Below are 25,237 nucleotides of genomic sequence, written 5' to 3'. Positions count from 1 at the left end.
ACAATGGCCAGGACATGGAAGCAACCTAGATGTCCATCGACATTGAATGGATAAGGAAGTTGTGGTTGTTCAGTTGCTCAGTCATGTCCAACTCTTTGTGACCCTGTGGACTGCAGCATGCTAGGCTTCCCTGTCCTTGCCCATCTCTCAGAACTTGTTCAATGAGTCAGTGATGCCATCCAACCATCTCATCCTCTATTGCCCACTTCTCCTCTTGCCCTCAATCTTTCCCAGCCATCAGGGTCTCTTCCAATGAGTTGGCTATTCCCATCAGGTGGCCAAACTGAAGCTTCAGCATCAGTCCTCCTAATGAATATTCAGGGTTGATTTCCTTTAGGATTGATTGCTTTGATCTTCTTGCAGTCCAAGGAACTCTCAAAAGTCTTCTCCAGCACCATAATTCAAAGGCACTAGTGTTCAACCTTCTTTATGGTCCAGCTCTCACATCCAACCATCACATCCATGGCTACTGAAAAAACCATAGCTAGGTATATACGAATCTTTGTCAGCAGCAATGTCTCCACTTTTTTATACACTGGACCGAAGTAGAACTAACCAAACAACTAACCAAAAAAGGGATGTCCTTATGTCATAGGGAAGTAGAATGCAAAAGTAGGAAGTCAAGAGATACCTGGCTAAACAGGCAAGTTTAGCCTTGGAGTACAAAATGAAGCAGAGCAAAGGCTAACAAAGTTTTGCCAAGAGAATGCACTGGTCATAACATACACAATTTCCCAACAACACAAGAGATGACTACACATGGACATCACCAAATGGTCAATTCCAAAATCAGGTTGATTATATTCTTTGCAGCTGAGGGAGAAGCTCTATACAGTCAGCAAAAACATAACCAAGAGCTGACTGTGGCTCAGATTGTGAACTCCTTATTACAAAATTCAGACTTAAATTGAAAAAGGTTTTTAAAAAAATAACTGCTTTATAATCTCCGAAAATGGATCTTTCCATTTTAAGAGAAAACAAAGAACTTCAGGTAAAGTTCCTGACACAGTGATTGGCACAGGATATGCACTGAACCATAGCTATTACCTAAACCTCAGGTAACTGGCAGCCTTCTTCGGAACCCTGGAGCATCCTCAAAGACCCTATTCTAGTTCTCTAGACAGACGAAGAAGCAAGACAACATGGAGAGTCTATTTATTCAATAGCAACTCTGAAGACAAAGTCTCAGAAATCTGAAGGGATGTATTTCCCCTATTTCTACTTCAGTCCGTTTTCACAAGTTTCTGTCCTTCGCAGGCTACAACTTGATGTAAAAAGCTTGATGTATGTCCTAGATATACTTATACACAACCTTTGAGGGAACAGTTTGGAGGTGCAGACGAACAGGACACTTGTAAAAGTGGGACAGCAGGGTCTCACTGTAGCCCACAAGGAAGTAGAACTTGTGCGCAGGTAGCTGCCTCAGAACCAGGGCACAGATCTCCACCTGGTTAGCCCGGCGCTTCAGAATAAGCTGGTCAGCCAGGCAGCCTGGGAAGGTGCCCAGCATAAACTTGCGAAGGAAAACATCTTCCACTGTTCGCTCGGCAGCGTGGTCCTCCCCATCCAGGTTACCTGAAAAGAGAAGCGTACCGTGGTGAGTTGGCCAAAACTCCAGAGGTAACATCCAAAAGCACTGGGCATTCAATTCCCCACCTTAGCCTCTTCTCTTTTCTTCTACAGTGGAAAAAGAATAATACTTTGAAGCTTCAAGAACATTATTTCAGTAATCCCGAAATCCTGTGAAGCATTTATTATCATTATCTTGTCTCACAAAAAAGAAGGGCACAAAACTGAGATTCCTTTATGTAGACACAGAGTACCCCTTTCCCACTCTCTCCTCACTGCCATACAAAAGCACTGGTCATGCCATGGGCCAGAGAGATGAGGCCATCAGCTACTTCTGAGGTGTGAGCTCTCTCATTAACTAGAGCCATGGCCTCAACAAGTAAATTCTCACTGTAGACCATAAACCTTTGCACCTCTTACAATATTTGTTATGAGTCTCCACACCCACCCGCTAGACCTCAGAACAAGAACTTGAAAAGGGTTTGGGATAGAAATCCATACTTTAAGTAGGTTCTCTAGACAGATGTATCTCAAACGTTCAAGTTGAGAACCCTTATAATGAACAAAATATTGTTGATTCTCATTAATTCACAGTAGTTATGCTTTGTAAAGTTAAGAGTTATGTTCTATATAATCAAAATGAATAAGAAATTAGTAAATACTAAACTAAACCACTGCTCCTGGTGGAAATTCTGCAAGTCTCTGGTTACAATACTTTTATCAACAGATTGATATTGTTTTATTTTCTCTGTTAAAGACACCTACAAATGGCTGATTAACACTGAACTCTCTCCCAACAACTCTGTAACACATGCTTGAAGAAAGCTTTTCTAACAATCGTACCCTGTAAAGTACAACACAGTCTTCTTGTGCTTAGAAACACTAGATGGTGTTGCAGTGAAAAGAAAAAAAAAGCAATGAGTTTCTCTTTTTTCTTTCTTTCCTGAGAACAAAGGAAATAATGAAAACAGTAAACAAGCTGGAGGGCAAATATAAACAGGCCTGAAAGAGATAATCACTCCTAATTTTACTTTATTCCCAATCTGTAGTCTGTATCTAGGTTTACTTTTCCCCAAACTAATCTGACACTATGTAAATTACATCCTGCACCTATCGCCCCCAAACTGCATGAGTTACATCCAGAACCTATTACCCTTTCCTAAGTGAAGTTGCTCAGTCGTGTCCCAACTCTTTGTGACCCCATGGACCAGAGCCTACCAGGCTCCTCCATCCATGGAATTTTCTAGGCAAGAGTACTGGAGTGGGTTGCCATTTCCTTCTCCAGCGGATCTTCCCGACCCAGGGATCGGACCCAGGTCTCCTGCATCGTGGGCAGACGCTTTACCATCTGAGCCACTAGGGAAGCCTATTACCCTTTAAGTGAAAGTGAAGTAAAGTTGCTCAGTCGTGTCCGACTCTTAGCAACCCCATGGACTGCAGCCTACCAGGCTCCTCCGTCCATGGGATTTTCCAGGCGAGAGTACTGGAGTGGTTTGCCATTGCCTTCTCCACTGTTGTTGTTGTTACTGTTGCTGCGTCGTTTCAGTCGTATCCGACTCTGTGCGACCCCATGGACTGCAGCCTACCAGGCTTCTCCGTCCATGGGATTCTCCAGGCAAGAACACTGGAGTGGGTTGCCATTTCCTTCTCCATTACCCTTTAACTCTTTACTAATTACATCCAGTACCTGGTGCATACCCTTATCACACTCCCTTTGTAGACCACTCCTTGTAGCTTTTTCATTTCAGAAAGAAGGCCACATTAAATAAAGCAGAGACAAATGAACCCAATTACTGGGTTACCTGATGCCTGCTATTACTGTTTTAAAACAATGCAAGAATGCAAGACCTTCATTACTTTGAGCCTTATCATTTACCCTAAGACCAGGAGACCCAGGCTATATAAAGTCTAAAGGGAAAAAAAAAAAAAAAATGAAGTCTCTTGATTCACAGTTCCTGAGGCACTAGCATGCTGTGTTCTCCCCTCAGCTAACTTCTTCCTCTAAACTCTGTCTCCATAATTTTTATTTGGCATGGGTGGGCAGAGAAAGGAAGATTTTGGCAGCAATAAATGGGAGCTCATGCAGAATCTGCTTGCGGGCAGGTGACCCCACAGGGCCCCTTGGCTTGATTGGAAGTTTAGGGATCTCTCTCCATACAAGGCTCTTTCAGGAAGAATAGCTTATTGGGGGATTTCTCTGAGGCCAGATGGCCTGGGACTCCCTGTTGTAGGGCTATACCCCAAACACACCCAACTGGCCAACTTGGCTGCAGAAATCTGAGGCTATGGTGGAGAACAGGGGAAAAGATGCCCTACAGCTGCAGAAGCTTTATTTCTGCCTTGAGGACACCTTCTCTTCCACTGCCCTCTCTGGCACAGATTTCTACTCCGAGAAGACATTAATTCGTGGAGGATAAAAAAGAGGGAGTTTGGTATGTCCCAAACTGCTATGTTTGGTAAGCCCTCTAGAGACAGTTGATGTTTCCTATTTGGGGAATAGCTTCAGTCCCAGTTTGGAAAATTCTATGAAGAGAAACTGCTTTCACAAGGTGCCACTTTGGACAAATGTCACAGGTTTAGCAGGACTTGGAAGTCACATTTGAGGCATTCTTGCCATTTGGCTTTTTGATTTTTGGACATCTTCATGCCATCCTTTTGGGGCATTTTTCTGCCCCCTTGCTTTTGATTTCTGGGCATGTCTTTGCCATTCTCTTTCTTTTTAGTGACTTTCTGCTGCTGCAGTTTGGTTTGTTTATATTGTTATGAGCATGCAAACATCCAGTACTAACTGTTCAAGCTAGAATAGGAAGCACTTCCTCTAAGGTTCCATCACAGAGTCCCCTAGGAAAAATTCTAAGTTATTGTCAACCTATATATAACAAAGGGTGGCGGCCGGGAGGAGCTACCCCTCGCCTGAGGTCAGGGGCGGTGGCCGAGGAGCAACCCCACATCAAAGGGGCGGTGGCTGCGCCTAGAGGAGCTACTCCATGTTCAAGGTCAGGAGGGGAGGCGGTGAGGAGATACCCCTCGTCCAAGGTAAGGAAGGAGCAGCGGCTACGCTTTACTGGAGCAGCCATGAAGAGATACCCCACGTCCAAGGTAAGAGAAACCCAAGTAAGACAGTAGGTATTGCGAGAGGGCATTAGAGGGCAGACACAATGAAACCATAATCACAGAAAACTAGCCAATCTGATCACATGAATCACAGCCTTGTCTAACTCAATGAAAGTAAGCCATGCCCTGTGGGGCCAACCAAGATAGGCGGGTCATGGTGGAGAGGTCTGACAGAATATGGTCCACTGGAGAAGGGAATGGCAAACCACTTCAGTATTCTTGCCTTGAGAACCCCATGAACACTATGAAAAGGCAAAATGATAGGATACTGAAAGAGGTACTCCCCAGGTCAGTAGGTGCCCAATATGCTACTGGAGATCAGTGGAGAAATAACTTCAGAAAGAATGAAGGGATGGAGCCAAAGCAAAAACAATACCCAGATGTGGATGTGACTGGTGATAGAAGCAAGGTCCGATGCTGGAAAGAGCAATATTGCATAGGAACCTGGAATGTTAGGTTCATGAATCAAGGCAAATTGGAAGTGGTCAAACAGGAGATGGCAAGAGTGAACGTCGCCATTCTAGGAATCAGAAAACTAAAATGGACTGGAATGGGTGAATTTAACTCAGATGACCATTGTATCTACTACTGTGGGCAGGAATCCCTTAGAAGAAATGGAGTAACCTGCCCATTCCTGCCACTATTTGTCAACATAGTTTTGGAAGTCCTAGCCATGGTAATCAGAGAAGAAAAAGAAATAAAAGAAATCTAGTTCAGAAAAGAAGGAAAATTCTGTTTGCATATGACATGATACTATACATAGAAAACGCTAAAGATACCACTAGAAAATTGCTAGACCTAATCAATGAATATCATAAAGTTGTAGGATATAAAATTAATACATAGAAAGTTCTTGCATTCCTATACATTAACAATAAAAAATCAGAAAGAGAAATTAAGCAAACAATCTCATTCACCATTGCAACCAAAAGAATAAAATACCTAGGAATAAACCTACCTAAAGAGACAAAGAGCTGTATGCAGAAAAGTGTAAGACACTGATGAAAGATGACACAGAGATGGAGAGATATACTATGTTCTTGGACTGGAAGAATCAATATTGTGAAAATGACTAAACTACCCAAGGTAATCTACAAATTCAACACAGTGTCTATTAAACCACTGATGGTATTTTTCACAGAACTAGAACAAAAAAATTTCACAATTTGTATGGAAACACAACATACTTCGAACAACCAAAGTAATGTTGAGAAAGAAAAACGGAGCTGGAGGAATCAACCTTCCTGACTTCAGACTATACTATGAACTACAGTCATCAAGACAGTATGGTACTGGTAGAAAAATAGATAAATAGATCATTCTTTAACTTTACACACAAAAATAAGCTCAAAATGGATTAAAAACCCAAATATGAGACTGTACACTATAAAATTCCTAGAGGAAAACATCAGCAGAATGCTCTCTGACATAAATTATAGCAGCACCTTTTTTGAGCCATCTCCCAGAATAATGTAAATTAAAAAAAAAAACCTACTTAAAACTCAAAGCTTTTACACAGTGAAGGAATAAACAAAAAGACAACCCACAGATTGGGAGAAAATATTAAAATATTTGCAAATGATGTGACTGACAGGGTTTTAGTCTCCAAAATTTACAAACAGTTTATAATCCTCAACAGCATCAAAAAAAACAGCCTGCTCGGGCAGGAGAACTGAACAGACATCTCTCCAGAGGACATACAGACAGCGTATGGACAGCTGCTAAACATTGCTAATCATTAGAGAGACGCAATCAAAGCTACAACGAGATACCACCTCACAGGGGTCAGAGTGTTATCACCAAAAAATGCAGACAGTAAATGCTGGCGAGGGTGTGCAGAGGAGGGGCGCCTTCTACACTGTTGGTGGGAATATAAATTGGTACAGCCACTATAGAGAACAGTACAGAGGTTCCTTAAAAAACTAAGCTACCATATGACACTACAATCCCACTCCTGGGCACATATCTGGAGAAAAACATGATCCGAAAAGATACATGCACCTCAATGTTCATTGCAGCACTATTTACAATAGCCAAGACATGGAAGCAACCTAGATGTCCATAGGCAGAGGAATGGATAAATAAGATGCTACATATATATAATGGAATATTATTTAGCCATTAAAAGGAATGAAATAATGCCATTTGCAACATGGGCAACCTAGACAGTGTCAAACCGACAAATAAGAGAAGAAGAAACATCATATGACATCGCTTATATGTGGAATCTAAAAAGAATATAAATGAACTTACGTACAAAACAGAGACTCAGACTCAGAAAATGAACTTATGGTTGTTGGCATGAAGGGATAGTTAGGTTGTTTGGGGAGGTCACGTATACACTAATATACTCAAAATGGAAAATGAAGAAGGAACTATTATACATAGTAATGATGGAATTCCAGTTAAGCTATTTCAAATCCTGAAAGATGATGCTGTCCAAGTGCTGCACTCAATATGCCAGCAAATTTGCAAAACTCAGCAGTGGCCACAGGACTGGAAAAGGTCAGTTTTCATTCCAATCCCAAAGAAAGGCAATGCCAAAGAATGCTCAAACTACCGCACAATTGCACTCATCTCACACGCTAGTAAAGTAATGCTCAAAATTCTCCAAGCCAGGCTTCAGCAATACGTGAACTGTGAACTTCCAGATGTTCAAGCTGGTTTTAGAAAAGGCAGAGGAACCAGAGATCAAATTGCCAACATCTGCTGGATCATGGAAAAAGCAAGAGAGTTGCAGAAAAACATCTATTTCTGCTTTATTGACTATGCCAAAGCCTTTGACTGTGTGGATCACAGTAAACTATGGAAAATTCTGAAAGAGATGGGAATACCAGACCACCTGACCTGCCTCTTGAGAAATCTGTATGCAGGTCAGGAAGCAACAGTTAGAACTGGACATGGAACAACAGACTGGTTCCAAATAGGAAAGGAGTACGTCAAGGCTGTATATTGTCACCCTACTTATTTAATTTATATACAGAGTACATCATGAGAAACGCTGGACTGGAAGAAACACAAGCTGGAATCAAGATTGCTGGGAGAAATATCAGTAACCTCAGATATGCAGATGACACCACCCTTATGGCAGAAAGTGAAGAGGAACTAAAAAGCCTCTTGATGAAGGTGAAAGAGGAGAGTGAAAAAGTTGGCTTAAAGCTCAACATTCAGAAAACAAAGATCATGGCATCTGGTCCCATCACTTCATGGGAAATAGATGGGGAAACAGTGGAAACAGTGTCAGACTTTATTTTTTGGGGCTCCAAAATCACTGCAGATGGTGACTGCAGCCATGAAATTAAAAGACGCTTACTCCTTGGAAGGAAACTTATGACCAACCTAGATAGCATATTGAAAAGCAGAGACATTACTTTGCCAACAAAGGTCCATCTAGTCAAGGCTATAGTTTTTCCAATGGTCATGTATGGATGTGAGAGTTGGACTGTGAAGAAAGCTGAGCGCTGAAGAATTGATGCTTTTGAACTGTGGTGTTGGAGAAGACTCTTGAGAGTCCCTTGGACTGCAAGGAGATCCAACCAGTCCATTCTGAAGGAGATCAGCCCTGGGATTTCTTTGGAAGGAATGATGCTAAAGCTGAAACTCCTGTACTTTGGCCACCTCATGCGAAGAGCTGACTCATTGGAAAAGACTCTGATGCTGGGAGGGATTGGGGGCAGGAGGAGAAGGGGACGACAGAGGATGAGATGGCTGGATGGCATCACTGACTCGATGGATGTGAGTCTGAGTGAACTCCGGGAGTTGGTGATGGACAGGGAGGCCTGGTGTACTGCGATTCATGGGGTCGCAAAGAGTTGGACGTGACTGAGCGACTGAACTGAACTGAACTGAATGCAACTCTACTCAGTGTTAGAGTGGTGAGGGCGTGGATGGGAGGGGGGTGTGGGAGAAAATGGTTACATGTAAATGTATGGCTGAGTCCCTTCACTGTTCACCTTAAACTACTACATTGTTAGCTGGCTATACCCCAATACAAAATAAAAAGTTTAAAGTTAAAAAAAAAAAAAAAAAACTACAATAAGGTATCACCTCACACTGGTCAGAAAGACCATCACCAAAAAAATCTACAAACAATAAATGTTAGAGAGGGTGTGGAGTAAAGGGAACCCTCTTGCACTGTTGGTAGGAATGTAAACTGATATATCCACTATGGAGAACAGTATGGAGATTCCTTAGAATATAAAGAATGAAACTATCATGCGACCCAGCAATCCCACTACTGAATATATACCCTGAAGAAACCATAACTGAAAAAGACACATGTACCCCAATGCTCACTGCAGCACTATTTACAATAGCTAGGACATGGAAGCAACCTAGATGTTTATGGACATATGAATGGATAAAGAACTTGTAGGACATATATACAGTGGAATATTATTCGGCCATAAAAAAAAGAACGCATCTGAGTCAGTTCTAATAAGGCTCTAATAAACCTAGAGCCTATTACACAGAGTTAATAAAAAGAAAAATAAATATCCTATATTAACACATATTGATGCAATGGTAAAAGAATCCACATGCAAATGCAGGAGATGCAAGAGACGTGGGTTAAATCCCTGGGTCAGGAAGCTCCCTGGAGTAGGAAATGGCGACCCACTCCAATATTCTTGTCTGGAAAATTCCATGGACAGAGGAGCCTAGCAGGGTCCAGTCCATGAGGACACAAAGAGTCAGACACAACTGAGTGACTGAGCACTCCTGCAACGCATATATATAAAATCTAGAAAGCTGGTACTGATGAACCTATATGCAGGGCAGCAATGGAGACAGACATAGTAAACAAACCTGTGGACACAGTAGGGGAAGGACATGATGAGACGAACTGAGAGTAGCACAGAAACATATACATTACCATATGTAATACAGCCAGTGGGAATTTGTGTTATGACTGAGGAAACTTCAAACTCGGTGTTCTCTGAAAACCTACGGGGTAGGATGGGGTGAGAGATGGGAGGGAGGCTCAAGAGGGAGAGGACATAAGCACACCTATGGCTGATTCATGTTGATGTACGGCAGAAACCAATACAATATGGTAAACCAATTATCCTCCAATTAAACTCAACATTAAGAAAACTATGCTCATGGCATCCAGTCCCATTACTCATGACAAATAAAAAGGGAGAAAATGGAAGCAGTGAGATTTTTTTTCTCTTCAGCTCTAAAATCACTTCTGACAGTGACTGCAGCCCTAAAATTAAAAAATGCTTGCTCCTTGGAAGGAAAGCTATCACAAACCTTGACAGAGTATTAAAAAGCAGAGACATCACCTTGTCCACAAAGGTCTGTATAGTCAAAGCTATGGTTTTTCCAATAGTCATGTATGGATGTGAGAGTTGGACCACAAAGAAGGCTGAGAGCCGAAGAATTGATGTTTTCAAATTGTGGTGCTGAGAAGACTCTTGAGAGGCCCTTGGACTGCCAAGAGATCAAACCAGTCAACCCTAAAGGAAATCAACCCTGGATATTCATTGGAAGGACTGATGCTGAAGCTCCAATACTTTGGCCCCTAATACAAAGAGCCGACTCACTGGAAAAGACCCTGATGCTGGGAAAGATTGAGGGCAGGAGAAGAGGGCAGCAGAGAATGAGACAGTTATACAGCATCACTGACTCGATGGACATGAATCTGGGCAACTCCGGGGGATAGCAGAGGACAGAAGAGCCTGGCATGCTGCAGTCCATGGTATTGCCAAGAGTCAGACATGACTTAGTGACTGAACAACAACAAAGATTATACTGTATGGTACATGTGTGCATGCTCAGTCATGTCTGACTGTTTGTGAACACATGGACTGTAGCCCTAAATTGTTACCGAAATTGCAAGTCTGTGTGCCAGATGCACGGTGAGGTCCATCAATACTAAAACATTACAGTTTAGAACAGAGAAAGGTTTATTATAGATTCATACAAAGAGATGGTGGCTCATTCCCTAAGAACCCCAAAGTTACTAAAAAGATTTCAGCAAGCCCTTTAAAAGAAAGGGTGAGGGATGGGCATGGTTACTTGTTGCAGACTTCTCCATGTCAGATCCTTTGTTCTCAAAGTCAGGTCATGGTTAAGTAACAATGTTCCTGTAAATCTCTACCAGCTGAATGTTATTCTCTGTCCTGACAAGAAAGGGCAAAGTCCCAAGGCACAACAACTTTCACCCTCTAAGGTCCCAGTTTGGCTAAGAGAAGGCAGCTCCTTCCACAGTCTGCCCAGCTGTCATCCCTGAGGGAGCCAGGCACCCAACCAACTGATCGTCAGTCTCCTCAGCCCATCCAAATGAGGAGACCAGGTCCCCCAGACTGTGGCCAGGCAGAAAGCAACTGCTATCAGGTTGCAGAGACAGGGATGAGGAAAGAGGTTCACTGCTGCCTCAAGGCCTGGGCCAAGGCTAGTGGAGGGCCTCAGTAAGGGCTATGAAGCCCTGCAGGACATCCCCAGTCTATTCCCTGGGCCCTCCAGCTCACCTGCTGGCCCAAGGCTGGGTAAGCTGTAAGGGCCTCCAGGAGAAGGCCTGAATCTGCCTCTTACCTCAATGTCTACCTCATGACCACACCACTAACCCTTGACTGAATCACTTCCCCAGTAGTCCTTCATTGACAGTTACCAGTGGATGGGGCCAACTGTGGCACTGACCGATAGCTAAGCAGGACCACTAACGGTCGCTCACTGACAGCTGGTTGCTTGTGAGCAGGGCCCACTGAGGCCGCAAGCAGTGGCTGAGCAAAACCTGTTGCTTAGTAACAGGGTGCAGAGTAACAAGGGACAGCAACGGCTGCCTGCTAAGGGCTATGCTCATCCTGTTGTTACAGCCCGCCAGGATCCTCTTGTAACAGCACAGTGAGCTCAGCCTTTAGCATACAGCCACTGCTGTGCATCATACTCTGTACCCTGTTATCAGGCAACGGGTCCTACTCAGCTATTGGTTAGTGCCTCAGTGTGCCTCACCCACTGGCAACCAACTGTCAATGAACAACAGTTAGTGAGAGGATTCAGACAATAGCTGAGTGTTGGTCATGAGGTGGAGAGTGAGGTAAGAGGCGGATCCCGGCCTTCTTCCCAAGGCCCTCCAGCTCACCCAGCCTTGGGCCAGTGGGGCAGATGAGGGGCCCAAAGAACAGGCTTGGGTCTGTGTACTGTAGGGCTTTTCAGAGCCCTCACCAAGGCCACTCACTAGTTTTGGCCCAGGCCTTGAGGCAGCGGTGAACCTCTCCCCCATCCTGGTCTCTGCGACCTAACAGCCATGGTGGTGTGGTGGTCCCAGATGGGACCCAAGGCATAAGGGGCCTTTCCCTCCCTGGCGCTGGCCTGCATGCTCCACTAAGACAGACACCAGCTATAATGGTTCTCTCAGCCACTGGCCCACCCCGGTGGGCCCCTCCCCCAAAGCAAGTGAGCAACCATAGAGAAGTGACCATTAACAGTCCTGCTCTGCCATTGGTCAGTGCTACTGAAAGCCCCTCTGTCTACTGTATAGACTCTGAATTCTAAGGGTTTTTGAGGGGCTAGTCTGCCATCTTCTCTGTTTGCTGACCTTCCAATTAAAGTCATTATTTCTTGCTCCAACAACTCATTTCCAAATTTATTGGCCTGTTATGCCGCGAGCAGAATGAGCTTGGGCTCAGTAACAGTGGCAGTTTGCCTGGGACACAGTCTGTGGGACCTGGTCTCCCCTCTTTAGAGGCCTGAGGACTAGTTGGGTTGGGCAAAGCCTGGAGACCTGGCCCTGAAGGAACTGTCAATTGAGCTCTGCCTCCTCTTAGCCAGGACCAGGACTCTGGAGTGTAAAAGCTGTGCCTTGAGACCTTGTCCTTTCTTGTCAAGACAATAACATTCGTTTTGGTAGAGATTTACAGGAAAATCATTACCTGAACATGACCTGACTTCAAGAACAAAGGATCTAATATCAGGAAGTTTGCAACAACTAACCACGTCCCTCCATCACCTTTTGCTTTTACAAGGACTTTGCTGAAAACTGGGATTCTTAAGGCATGAACCACCTGTCTCCTTACATGGCCCTGAAAAAAAAACTTTTCTCTGTCCCAAACTCCAATGTTTTAGTATTGTTTGGCCTTACTGTGCATCAAGCACACAGACTTGACTATGTTCAGTAACACTCTGTCCATGGGATTCTCTAGTCAAGAATACGGGAGTGGGTTGCCAATGCCCTCCTCCAGGGGACCTTCCTGACTCAGGGATCAAACCTGCGTCTCCTGCATCTCCAGCATGGCAGGCGGACCTGGTAAAATGTCATCAACCATAACCCTAGTTATCTGAAAGTGTTTTATGACACACCAGTAACCTAGTTACTCTGTCAATTGCATTGTAATCAGATTTTAAACATGATTTAAGTCTTCTGTCATTATATATACCTATGGGTTCACTCTGATGCCTTTGAAAAATGCTTCAGCTTCAAGATTTATAGAAGGATTTTTAGATAAATACAAGTTTCTGATTTTCACACCATAATGCTGAACTGGCTAAGAAATCAAAGAATCCTAATAAGTACCTGATGGCTTCATAAAATGCTAACAGAAGGATTAAATGGATGGAAGATATGGTTTTAATTTTATGATTTCTATCTGAAAAATAACAGATTTGAATTTGTGTTTTCCGGTGTAAGGAAAACCTTCTTCTCAAACTGATTATGACGTAAAGTAATTTGGTAAATTTTCTTTGTAAGCAGAATGGAAACATTTATCTTTTCCCCTTTGTCTGCTTTCTAGAGATTAGGAACTCTTAGATTCCCAGCAGCTTATTAGGTAAATCAGGAAGCCTACCTCACTAACAGGTACAAAAATCTCAAGATTTGGGGGACCTTAAAAAGGAAGGAAGTCAGTGGGTCTGATAAGTAAAATCTGTGACAAGCCCTTGGTGTGATTTTCTTAGCCCTGATAAGTCTTTTAAAAGTTCAGTCTGAGACTCCTTAAAAAGTTTCAGCAAGCAAAAAGCCTCTAAGATCAACTGTAATTATATAAATCATCAGGCCAAGTTCATTGAAACTAGACTGAAATTTGGTTCTTTCTCTTAAGAGAACAAAATTTTCTTGGAAGGCTGCTTTTAATTAGTCTGTGTAAACTTATTTGCTTTTAAGTGACTTATATTTGTTGTTAAAATCTTCTGTTATTTTGGTAAGGTAAACAAGTATTATCTCACAATGATCTACAAAGGTTATGGCACGTGTAGATAAAGCTCATTCTGCTTCTACAAAATTTGTTATCTTAACATGGCAACAATCTACTACTACATCAGGGGATTAAAATGGGTAAACAATAGCTGTAAATCAGACTCAGGACTACGGCTTTTCCCAGCCCCCTGACAAATCAAAATTTTTTTAATTTGATGGGTTTAATGTCCTCACAATGGAAACAATTATGTTTCACTTAAGAGTTTTGTTAACTAAGGTCTTCGTTTACCAAGACTCATTTCCCAGTTTCTTGCTATTATGTTATAATGCTAAAAAAGTTTAATTAAGGTGTACTTTTAAGTTTGTTTCTGAAGCTTATCTCAGTAATCTTATCTTTGAAGGGAGATCAGATGCCCTGTGACCTGAAACCAGGGTATTATGCATACTGGAAAAGATCTAATTCAAAGGACAATCACCAACCTAGATGGAAGGATCAGGTACTTTTAATTAGCTCATGCACAGTGAAACTAAGAGGAATTATCTCTTGGATTAATTTTCACTCACAAAGGGTCTCTGCATTGGATTGGCTTATAGTGAAGACTGCTGATCTCAAAATTACCTTAAAACAATGCTCAGAGGAGAAACTACATTCATACCAGGATGAGAAGACATCAGAAGTAGACAGCTTGCTCAAGATCCTGGACCTGACTCATATGATTCTTTAAAATATTTTCTTGACTTCTTGGACCTCTGCATATGAATCAAATGTTTTTCTATCATAGACATGATCCTATGCTAATTTTAAACATCAATCCAATTGTTGGGTTTGTGGCCAATTAACTGTGTCTAGTGCTTCTGGGTTACTTTGGTGGATTTCTCCACTCCAAGGCTCTAACTAGCTGACTGTTAGGGAATTTATTTTAAAGAAAAATTATAGTCATGTTCAGGCCACTATTGATATTAATAGATATCCCGTCACCTGATCAATTAATAATACCTGCTCTGAATTTGGCCTTAAACATAAAATTTCCTTATCACTCAAGTTCAGTCACAGCAACAAGCAAAATTTCAGCCAAGGAATAAAAGCCTCTCATAAGTATGAGATTTATGCAGTTAACACCAGGCTACGGTAATTTAAGTTTTAATGGTCCTCTATGTTAGAAACAAGTAGACTATACTAAGGATAATCAGTCTAGTAACATTAGGAAATTAAGCTGGGTGTCTTCTAAACAGTGACAATATATAATTTCCCTTAAAGATAGGGACTGTAACAGAACAGACTAAGATAACCTGGGGATATACTGGGTTACACCTAATGGAAGTTCTTGACTTAAATTCTAATTTAACCCTACTAATACTATTAGTTATTTTCTATACTGCCTGCTTCAGAAAAGTGTTTCTTACATTACCAAATGTGTGATTGAGCCTTTGATAAAATGATGATATGTAGTTCCATATGAGAGCAGTGATTCTAACAGTGTAACTCCAGATATGAGAAGAAGCAACAAGAGGGGATATCTTCCTGGACCACAAGAGACTAGTAAAGACAGGTAATTCAGAGAATTCTGGATATTGTTTTATGGCCTAACCCAGTAACAGCACATTGAGTGGCCTGTCAATGAAATCTTCACCAGACCTGGGAATAAGCATTCCTATTTGGACTGTGCAAAGTAATTGCAGTTGGGGCAAAAGTAATTGAGGTTCAAAAGTAATTGCAGTTGAGTTTTGCACCAACTGTAATTACTCTTACTTTTGCATCAACCACAATTACTTTTGAACCTCAATTACTTTTGTACCAACCAAACAGCACACTGGGACAAAATGGCCATGAATGTCCCCAAACCATGGTCAAATTTATGACCCTGAAGGGAATCTACCAACTAGATATTGGCACTTGCCATCTACCTCTACAAAGATTAAATCATGGCCACTGCAGCTGCTGACTTTCAACATCTCTTGAAAGGGTTCTGGGTGGAGATCAGGCATGAAGCACTCTGTGCTCTGGAACAACTGGCAGAACAGACCTTCAAATACTTAAAATACTTTCAAGAGGAGATTTTATGAGCCCAGACTCTTGCTCATACCTAGCTCATCTTCTCATACCTAGAGAAACACTAACGCCATTGACAGTGACATTTGCTATGGCTATTAAGGAGAAAACTACAATTAAAAGTCAAAATAGAGTAGCTGTGGTTCAGACATTCAAGGAAATAACTAGATGGCACAATGGGTATGATTTCAGACAAGTCCTTGTATTGTTAAAAACTTGAGTTTTCTGAGTTGTATCCAACTTGGGATACCATTCAGTTTAGTTAAGTTCAGTCGCTCAGTCATGTCCAACTCTTGGCAACCCCATGAATTGCAGCATGCCAGGCCTCCCTGTCCATCACCAACTCCCGGAGTTCACCAAAACTCACATCCATCGAGTCGGTGATGCCATCCAGGATGCCATTAGCCATTCTCAAAACAATGTCTGCTAGCAGTGGGTCACACAATGTTACCTTTTAAAGGTCTCTTCTTGTAATTATTTTATGTTTAGACAATGAAACTGCCTCAGATCACGTTAACAAAAATAGAAAACACATGTGGAGTGACCAATAGCCATATTAAAGGTTAAAACCTACTTGGATAAGACCAGACAACTGGCTACCCTGGCTTCAAGTCTCCTTGAAGTGTAAAGTCTAGATTAGGATTCAGGTGTCTTTTCCTAAAAAAAAAATAATTTCTATCCTGTTTACTATCATTCTCAGTTCAGTTCAGTCGCTCAGTCGTGTCTGACATTTTGCGACTCCATGAATTGCAGCACGCCAGGCCTCCCTGTCCATCACCAACACCCGGAGTCCACCCAAACCCATGTCTATTGAGTCAGTGATGCCATCTAACCATCTTATCCTCTGTCATCCCCTTCTCCTCCTGCCCTCTCCTGCCCTCAATCTTTCCCAGCATCAGGGTCTTTTCAAATGAGTCAGCTCTTCACATCAAGTGGCCAAAGTACTGGAGTTTCAGCTTCAGCATCAGTCCTTCCAATGAACACCCAGGACAGATCTCCTTTATTATGGGCTGGTTGGATATCCTTGCAGTCCAAGGGACTCTCAAGAGTCTTCTCCAACACCACAGTTCAAAAGCATCAATTCTTTGGTGCTCAGCTTTCTTTATAGTCCAACTCTCACATCCATACATGACCACTGGAAAAACCATAGCCTTGATTAGAGAGAGAGGGACCTTTGTTGACAAAGTAATGTCTCTGCTTTTTAATATGCTGTCTAGGTTGGTCATAACTTTCCTTCCAAGGAATCAGATCAGATCGTCGCTCCGTCGTGTCCGACTCTTTGCAACCCCATGAATCGCAGCACGCCAGGCCTCCCTGTCCATCACCAACTCCCAGAGTTCACTCAGACTCACGTCCATCGAGTCAGTGATGCCATCCAGCCATCTCATCCTCTGTCATCCCCTTCTCCTCCTGCCCCCAATCCCTCCCAGCATTAGAGTCTTTTCCAATGAGTCAACTCTTCGCATGAGGTGGCCAAAGTACTGGAGTTTCAGAAGAACTGTACAAAAAAGATCTTCATGACCCAGATAATCACAATGGTGTGATCACTTACATAGAGCCAGACATCCTGGAATGTGAAATCAAGTTGGCCTTAGAAAGCATCACTACGAACAAAGCTAGTGGAGGTGATGGAATTCCTGTTGAGCTATTCCAAATCCTGGAGGATGATGCTGTGAAAGTGCTGCACTCAATATGCCAGCAAAGTTGGAAAACTCAGCAGTGGCCACAGGACTGGAAAAGGTCAGTTTTCATTCCAATCCCAAAGAAAGGCAATGGCAAAGAATGCTCAAACTACCACACAATTGCACTCATCTCACACGCTAGTAAAGTAATGCTCAAAATTCTCCAAGCCAGGCTTCAGCAATACGTGAATCCTGAACTTCCAGATGTTCAAGCTGGTTTTAGAAAAGGCAGAGGAACCAGAGGTCAAATTGCCAACATCCGCTGGATCATGGAAAAAGCAAGAGAGTTCCAGACAAACATCTATTTCTGCTTTATTGACTATGCCAAAGCCTTTGACTGTGTAGATCACAATAAACTGTGGAAAATTCTGAAAGAGATGGGAATACCAGACCACCTGACCTGCCTCTTGGGAAATCTGTATACAGGTCAGGAAACAGTTAGAACTGGACATGGAACAACAGACTGGTTCCAAATAGGAAAAGGAGTACGTCAAGGCTGTATATTGTCACCCTGCTTATTTAATTTATATGCAGAGTACATCATGAGAAACGCTGGACTGGAAGAAACACAAGCTAGAATCAAGATTGCCGGGAGAAATATCAATAACCTCAGATATGCAGATGACACCAGCCTTATGGCAGAAAGTGAAGAGGAACTAAAAAGCCTCTTGATGAAAGTGAAAGTGGAGAGTGAAAAAGTGGGCTTAAAGTTCAACATTCAGAAAATGAACATCATGGCATCTGGTCCCATCACTTGATGGGAAATAGATGGGGAAACAGTGGAAACAGTGTCAGACTTTATTTTTCTGGGCTCCAAAATCACTGCAGATGGTGACTGCAGCCATGAAATTTAAAGACGCTTAAATTTAAAGAAATTTAAAGACGCTTCCTCCTTGGAAGGAAACTTATGACCAACCTAGATAGCATATTCAAAAGCAGAGACATTACTTTGCCAACAAAGGTCTATCTAGTCAAGGCTATGGTTTTTCCAGTGGTCATGTATGGATGTGAGAGTTGGACTGTAAAGAAGGCTGAGCGCCGAAGAATTGATGCTTTTGAACTGTGGTGTTGGAGAAGACTCTTGAGAGTCCCTTGGACTGCAAGGAGATCCAACCAGTCCATTCTGAAGGAGATGAGCCCTGGGATTTCTTTGGAAGGAATGATGCTAAAGCTGAAACTCCAGTACTTTGACCTCATGCAAAGAGTTGACTCACTGGAAAAGACTCTGAGGGACTGGAGGCAAGAGGAGAAGGGGACAACAGAGGATGAGTTGGCTGGATGGCATCACTGACTCGATGGACGTGAGTTTGAGTGAACGCCGGGAGTTGGTGATGGACAGGGACGCCTGGCGTGCTGCGATTCACGGGGTCGCAAACAGTCGGACACGACTGAGCGACTGAACTGAACTGAAGAACAGATCCTAGAGGAAAAACAAGAGAACTCACCAGAGGGCCCCTTAATAAAACATAATGAAACAGAGCGAGAACTCCGCAACCCCAACCAGGTAGGGTCAACGAGTCCCTTGTCAGTCTGAACAAGCTACAGAAGACAGACCATCGTCCCTCATCCTCCCAATAAAGATTTCTTGGGGTTCACATCTCTCAAAGGGGATTTGAAATACGACATAAATGAGACCCTTGGTTGGACAGCTGGTGACTGTCAAGTGGAGCAAAACTGAGGTTTTATCCTCAGCCAGACAAGAATGATGCCTATTTCCCATCCTCCACTGATAGGGAGTAAATAAATTAACACTGGGGAATTTGTTGCAGTGAAAAGGAAAAAAGAGGAATGACTTTCTCTTTATTTTCCTTTCCCTTTCCTGAAAATAAAGAAAATAAAGAGAATACTGAACAGGCTGGAGAAGAAACATAAACAGGCTTGAAAGAGCTAATTTTAGTTTTACTAGTTTTACTTTAGATTAGTTTACCTAGTTTTACTTTACCTATTCCCAATTTTTGTCTGCAACTAGGGTTGCTTTTCCTAAAACTAACCTGACTTTACATAAACTACATCCTGTGCCTACTGCCCCCTAATTCTGCATGAGTTACATCCTGCACAACTACGCTTTAACTCTAATGCTAATTACATCCTGGACCTGTGCTTACTTACCTTCATTGCACTCCCTTTGCAGACCACCCTTGTAGCTTTTTGCATTTCAGAAAGAAGGCCACAGTACAATAAACCAGAGACAAATGGACCCAATTACTGGGCTACCAGATTGCAAAACCCAATTACCAGGTTACCTGATGCCAACTATGACTGTTTTGAAAGAATTCAAGAAAAATTCAAGATCTTCATTACTTTAAGCATTATCATTTACCCTAAGACCACAAGACCCAGGCTATATAAACTCTCGTTTCCCCTAGGAGTGGGGCGCAGCTCTTCAGACACTAGCCTGCTGTGTTCTCCCCTCAGCTGGCTGAAGATTAAAGCCATCTTTCTATTCTCTCGAAACTCTGCCTGTATTTTTTTTTCAGCATCATTGGACAGAGAAAAGCAAGATTTTGCTGGTAACAAGAGCATGTCAGGGGAATCAACAACAAAAAGCACAAAACTTGAAAACACTGCACTCTGGCTAAGTTGCTTAGTCGTGCCCGACTCTATGTGACCCCATAGATGGCAGCCCACCAGGCTCCTCCATCCCTGGGATTCTCCAGGCAAGAACACTGGAATGGGTTGCCATTTCCTTCTCCAATGCAAGAAAGTAAAAACTGAAAGTGAAATCGCTTAGTTGTGTCAGACTCTTCGCCTCCCATGGACTGTAGCCTACCAGGCTCCTCCTTCCATGGGATTTTCCAGGCAAGAGTACTGGAGTGGGTTGCCACTGCCTTCTAACAGATCTCAAAAAGACTACTTGTTTACAGCATGAAAGCTGAAACAAGAAGGCAGAGAGCCTTATTCAACCTCAGCTGGGAAGGTATACGCAGAGTTGTTGCTCCGCCCACATCTGAGGATGAATGTCAAAATGAGGTAGGAGATAGATGGAATTCAGGTTGGACATTTATAATTAGCCACTCTTCTGCTTGCATTTCCTGAGATGAGAGACAGGTGCGCTTCAGTTGAGGAATTTACAGGCAACAAAAACAGGGCATATAGCCAGTCTTTGTCTCTTGCTAACACCTCAAGGGAATAATCATGGCAAGGACAAAGAAAGGAAAAAACCCTGTCTGATAAGGGGAACACTACACATGCACGGAAGGGCTCCTTGGGGTCAAAAGTCAGAGGATAATTCCAGGCCACAGTGACTCTTGCTCCTCCCAGAAGCCTTCACTTAAAGATCCATCTTGGCTAGGGTGTGCGTAGGCACCCTAGAGGAGGGTCCCGAGACAAATTAACCAAAGGGAACAAAGCAAGGTGACTGGCCTGAGGGAAGACACAGACTTAGAAAACTGCCCCTTTACAAAGGATTTAAACTTCCCAAAGGGTTGGCTCTCTCTGAGCTTGTCTATGCACCTTTCTACATGTATTTTTCCTTTCAATAAACTTTCTACTTTATTCTTTATCTTCTGCCTCCTTACCTGAATTTGTTCTTGACTAGGCAGGCAAGACTAGGGAACGTGGCCCTAATTGCTGGCTTCTGTGGTACAGTGGTTAGGACTCCCTGTCTGGGAAACAAAGGGCCTGTTATTAGCTACCGCTTACTGCTACTTGCTGCAAGCTACCGCCTAGTGTTACGCAGGTCTGAAATCAAAAAGCACCTCAAGCAGGCAAATTCACAAACATGGAATCTGCAAATAATGGTATCAACTGTATGTAGATTTGTGCTCTGGTGGAAAACTGCAATATTTAGAACAGTTTCCTGGGTTGTTCAAATTCTACAAGGTTTCACTTTTTTCACTGCCTCTGGGCTATTTTATATCTCTAAATTATAATCAAGTTTTATTGTTTTAGTCATTTAGTCATGTCTGACTTTTTTTGCAACCCCTTGAACTGTGTTACCCACCAGGCTCCTCTGTCCATGGGATTTTCCGGGCATGATTAATGGAGTGGGTTGCCATCCCATCCCAGGGATCAAACCAGTGTCTCCAGGTTTCCTGTACTGCAGACAGATTCATCACTGCTGAACTATGCTGCTGCTGCTGCTGCTGCTAAGTCACTTGAGTCGTGTCCGACTCTGTGCGACCCCATAGACGGCAGCCCACCAGGCTCCCCCGTCCCTGGGATTCTCCAGGCAAGAACACTGGAGTGGGTTGCCATTTCCTTCTCCAATGCATAAAAGTGAAAAGTGAAAGTGAAGTCACTCAGTCCTGTCCGACTCTTCTCGACCCCATGGACTACAGCCCACCAGGCTCCTCCGTCCATGGGACTTTCCAGGCAAGAGTACTGGAGTGGGGTGCCATTGCCTTCTCCAGGCTGAACCATGCAGGAAGCCCCAAATAACCGACAGCAATGCAAAACAATTATCTTTAGGCATGCAAGTAATTTCTGTGGAAGTTCAACAAAGTCCTTGCCCACCCCCCATGGAAAAAAACCAATTTTGCATCCCTTCAAATACATTTGGACATACCGTATCACATACCTCTCATCTATATTAATTCTCCTTTACTTTAATTGATTTCTGATCCACCCATTTATTACTGAGTTAACTAAATATCTGACACGTGTTCAATTCGTGTTTTATGTGACAGTCACGACACAGCACGTCTCTGTCCCGCACCGTCCCCTCACCTGTGTGCAGTGACAGCCAGCCCTTGCGGTGGGCGATGTAGTGAGGCGCATGCGCTTCCTCGTAGGTCACTGGTTTGTTCCCCTTGCCCACTCGGACTCGGGCCGCCCGGTTCTGAAAAGAGAAGCCGTGACTTTCCGCGACCACTGACCAAGGACGAGCCCTGGGTCATGTCCCCACCCCCAGGTCCCAGACCCCGAGGCCGCGAGTCCCCATGCTGCGCTCACCTTGAAGCAGACCGCGGAGGTATGCAGGGCGCGCCAGATGCATGGCAGATCCCGGCTCCAGGACAGCATCTGTAGGGACAGTGAGGGGTGAGACCCAGACAGGGGCCCTCACTTCCACCCGGCCGTCCGGCCCGCACCGCCCACTCACCAGAGGCCTGAGCCCGCCACCGCAGTGGAGCGCCACCATCTTGGACGTGGGGGCGGGGCGGGGCGGGGCGGAGCGGAGCGGGCCGCGTAAAGACAAACCGCGCGAGGCTTCCACCAGGGCGAGACCACCCGCGGGCCGGCGCAGGGGCGCGCACCGTCGGCACCGACCTGCTGTGGGCGGTGGAGGCCCTGGCTCCCGGCTCAGGAGACGGGCTGTGTGGGGCCGGGAGGTGCGGGGAGTTGGACTCAGCGCCTCCCCCCGCAGCCCTGTGCATGTCTCGCACCACTCCGCCGTGCCACAGTCGTGGTTTGCGTCATCTATGCGGAAACTGAAGGATGCTGAACGCGAGGATTCGCTGTCTTGAGAGTTCTCACAGGTGGAATGACGAGTGTTTCGGAGGGTTGGTGCTAACCCTACCGCCTGGCCAGGGTCTCTAGGGAAACAGCGTTTTACCACCTCTGACAGATTAGGCTGCTAAGCTCTGTCTTCAAATAATATCCTTTAAAAAAAAAAAGGTGGGGGGTACTGACTTATCCACAGATAAAGAAGAAATATCTTTTGGTTAAAACTTTATACAGTTCTTGGGAGGGGCAAGATAGGGGTACGAAACTGTGAAATGAAATATTTCCTGCCATATTGGTGGGCAAGCGATGTCACAGCTTTCTGCGTGAGTCCAGCCTTCCAAATGTGAATTACTGAGCCATGCTGGCAGTCGGCACCACTCCCTACATAACGTACTTAAGGATGTCACAGTCACCAGTGATTGACCAAAGTCACAGTTACAGCCTCCAATGTGACCCAGAAGGCCCTAAGGGAACTCAGGAAAGAGAAATTATCTCTGTAAATACGCAACATGGTGGCCCCAAGCTGAGAAGCATATGAAAGGAATGACTTAAATAATCCCACACTCTTGCATCTTCCCATTACATAGAAGAATACTAAATTCCTAAACTTGATAGCTGGGTTTCTTTACTTGACAATAATCTTCGATGTTTAGATTGCCTGCCCCTACCTCTCCCTTTGTTGCAAACTTGACTGCACACCTGGCACCCACGCCCGCCTCCTTGGAGCAGTGTTCTCAGAGCTACTGAGCTGCTGTCTCCCAGGCTCAGGGTCCTAAACATTCCCACCAAATAAAACAACTATTTACAGGTTGTAACTAATATTTTTTAGTTGACAGGGTTCAGGGACACAGACTGCAATGTAAAAATAAGCAGGGTAAAAGAAATATTGTTCACTACAGGGAATATAAAAAGTTTTTAATTTTATAATAACTTTAAATGAAGCAAAATCTATAAAAAATATTGAATTATTAATATTGTTGTACACTTGCCTGGAAAATCCCATGGATGGAGGAGCCTGATGGGCTGCAGTCCATGGGGTCGCTAAGAGTCAGACATGACTGAGCGACTTCACTTTCACTTTTCACTTTCAAGCATTGGAGAAGGAAATGGCAACCCACTCCAGAGTTCTTGCCTGGAGAATCCCAGGGACGGGGGAGCCTGGTGGGCTGCCATCTCTGGGGTCGCACAGAGTTGGACACGACTGAAGTGACTTAGTTTAGTTTTTTAGTTTAGCACCTAATATAATATTGTACACTAATATTAATAAATTAGCTGTAACTTAAACTTAAAAATCATCCAAGTCTTCAAGGATGGGTTATGCAGAGGGTAAGTTTTCAATTAGCTGTAACTTAAACTTAAAAATCATCCAAGTCTTCAAGGATGCGTTATGCAGAGGGTAGGTTTTCACATCTGACCATACCCTAGGATCTGGTCCTTGAGGAAGGGAAGTTTTAAAGGAGAAAGGACTGATGGTCAGAAAATTCTTGAAGATATTATAGAACCTGGTCTACTCAGCATTGCCAAAGCATTGCCATTGTAATTATATCCAGAAATTGTCAGAGGGGAAAATATCAACACTGGATATCTTAGTTCAGAATTCAACATAGTAATGGAAAAAACACAGACTCTGGATTCAGATATAACAATTTTTGTACAACTGAGCCTCAGTTCCATAATCTATATAATTGGTTTTGTTAATAATACCACCTCATAGTGCTGTTATTGGTACTGTTAGGGTGAATCATGTGAAGTTGCCACCGTTTGACCATTTTGACTTAAATCATTCACCTAATGCTGCTTAAAACTGCTGTGCTTTCCCATGGGAGGGAGGACTAGATTATCATGTGTGTGGAAGGGAAACAGAGGCAAAGGCAAACGGTGAGCTGCCTCAGACGACACGGGGAGGTTTGGAGGGGACTCTTGGCTTCAGTGCAGTCCATTTTCCATGATCACGTTTCCTCTGACCATTGGGAGCTGGCTTCTCCAAAAACGGACAACGTCTTTCAAGCCCACTTTACTAGGAACATTTTATTTCTAAAATGTTTAACTGTGGCCTCCAGCTGTTCTGCATATTGAATAAGGGGACAGAATAGGACTGAGATGTTCTTCAATCACAATATTTTTCAAATATAAGAAATTTCAACTTTAACTGAAGGACTTTTTTAAGCTGATAGTATTTTTTTCTTTTAAAAGTTTCCATAAAGTTTGGTAATTTATATTTTGGTAAATTTTTGAAAAGTGAAAGTTGCTCAATCATGTCTGACTCTCTGCAACCCCATGAACTGCAGTCCATGGAACTCT

The 25,237-nt window shown here is 43.4% G+C and overlaps 1 protein-coding gene across 1 annotated transcript; it reads right to left on the bottom strand.

Annotated features, from left to right (window-relative positions):
- Positions 1 to 1,140: 1,140 nt before the first annotated feature.
- MRPS24 (mitochondrial ribosomal protein S24) lies at positions 1,141 to 22,985 on the bottom strand. The gene is made up of 4 exons (XM_005905892.2): positions 22,593 to 22,985; positions 22,445 to 22,513; positions 22,220 to 22,331; positions 1,141 to 1,575 (listed from the first exon to the last, which is right to left on the bottom strand). Exons 1-4 carry the CDS (start codon positions 22,629 to 22,631, stop codon positions 1,292 to 1,294), a joined length of 504 nt encoding a protein of 167 aa, XP_005905954.1. The 5' UTR covers positions 22,632 to 22,985; the 3' UTR covers positions 1,141 to 1,291.
- Between the last annotated feature and the right edge of the window lie 2,252 nt (positions 22,986 to 25,237).

Source organism: Bos mutus, chromosome 22 (assembly GCF_027580195.1).
Source record: "Bos mutus isolate GX-2022 chromosome 22, NWIPB_WYAK_1.1, whole genome shotgun sequence".
Classification (NCBI taxonomy): Eukaryota; Metazoa; Chordata; class Mammalia; order Artiodactyla; family Bovidae; genus Bos; species Bos mutus.
This window is presented reverse-complemented; position numbering and strand designations above follow the sequence as displayed.

Excerpts from the sequence above, each read along its gene's own strand:
- MRPS24 (XM_005905892.2), bottom strand. The coding sequence starts at position 22,631 with ATGGTGGCGCTCCACTGCGGTGGCGGGCTCAGGCCTCTG. Across the intron at positions 22,514-22,592 it reads GTGGCGGGCTCAGGCCTCTG|ATGCTGTCCTGGAGCCGGGA; the intron begins GTGAGTGGGCGG and ends CTGTCCCTACAG. Across the intron at positions 1,576-22,219 it reads CTGGCTGTCACTGCACACAG|GTAACCTGGATGGGGAGGAC; the intron begins GTGAGGGGACGG and ends TTCTCTTTTCAG.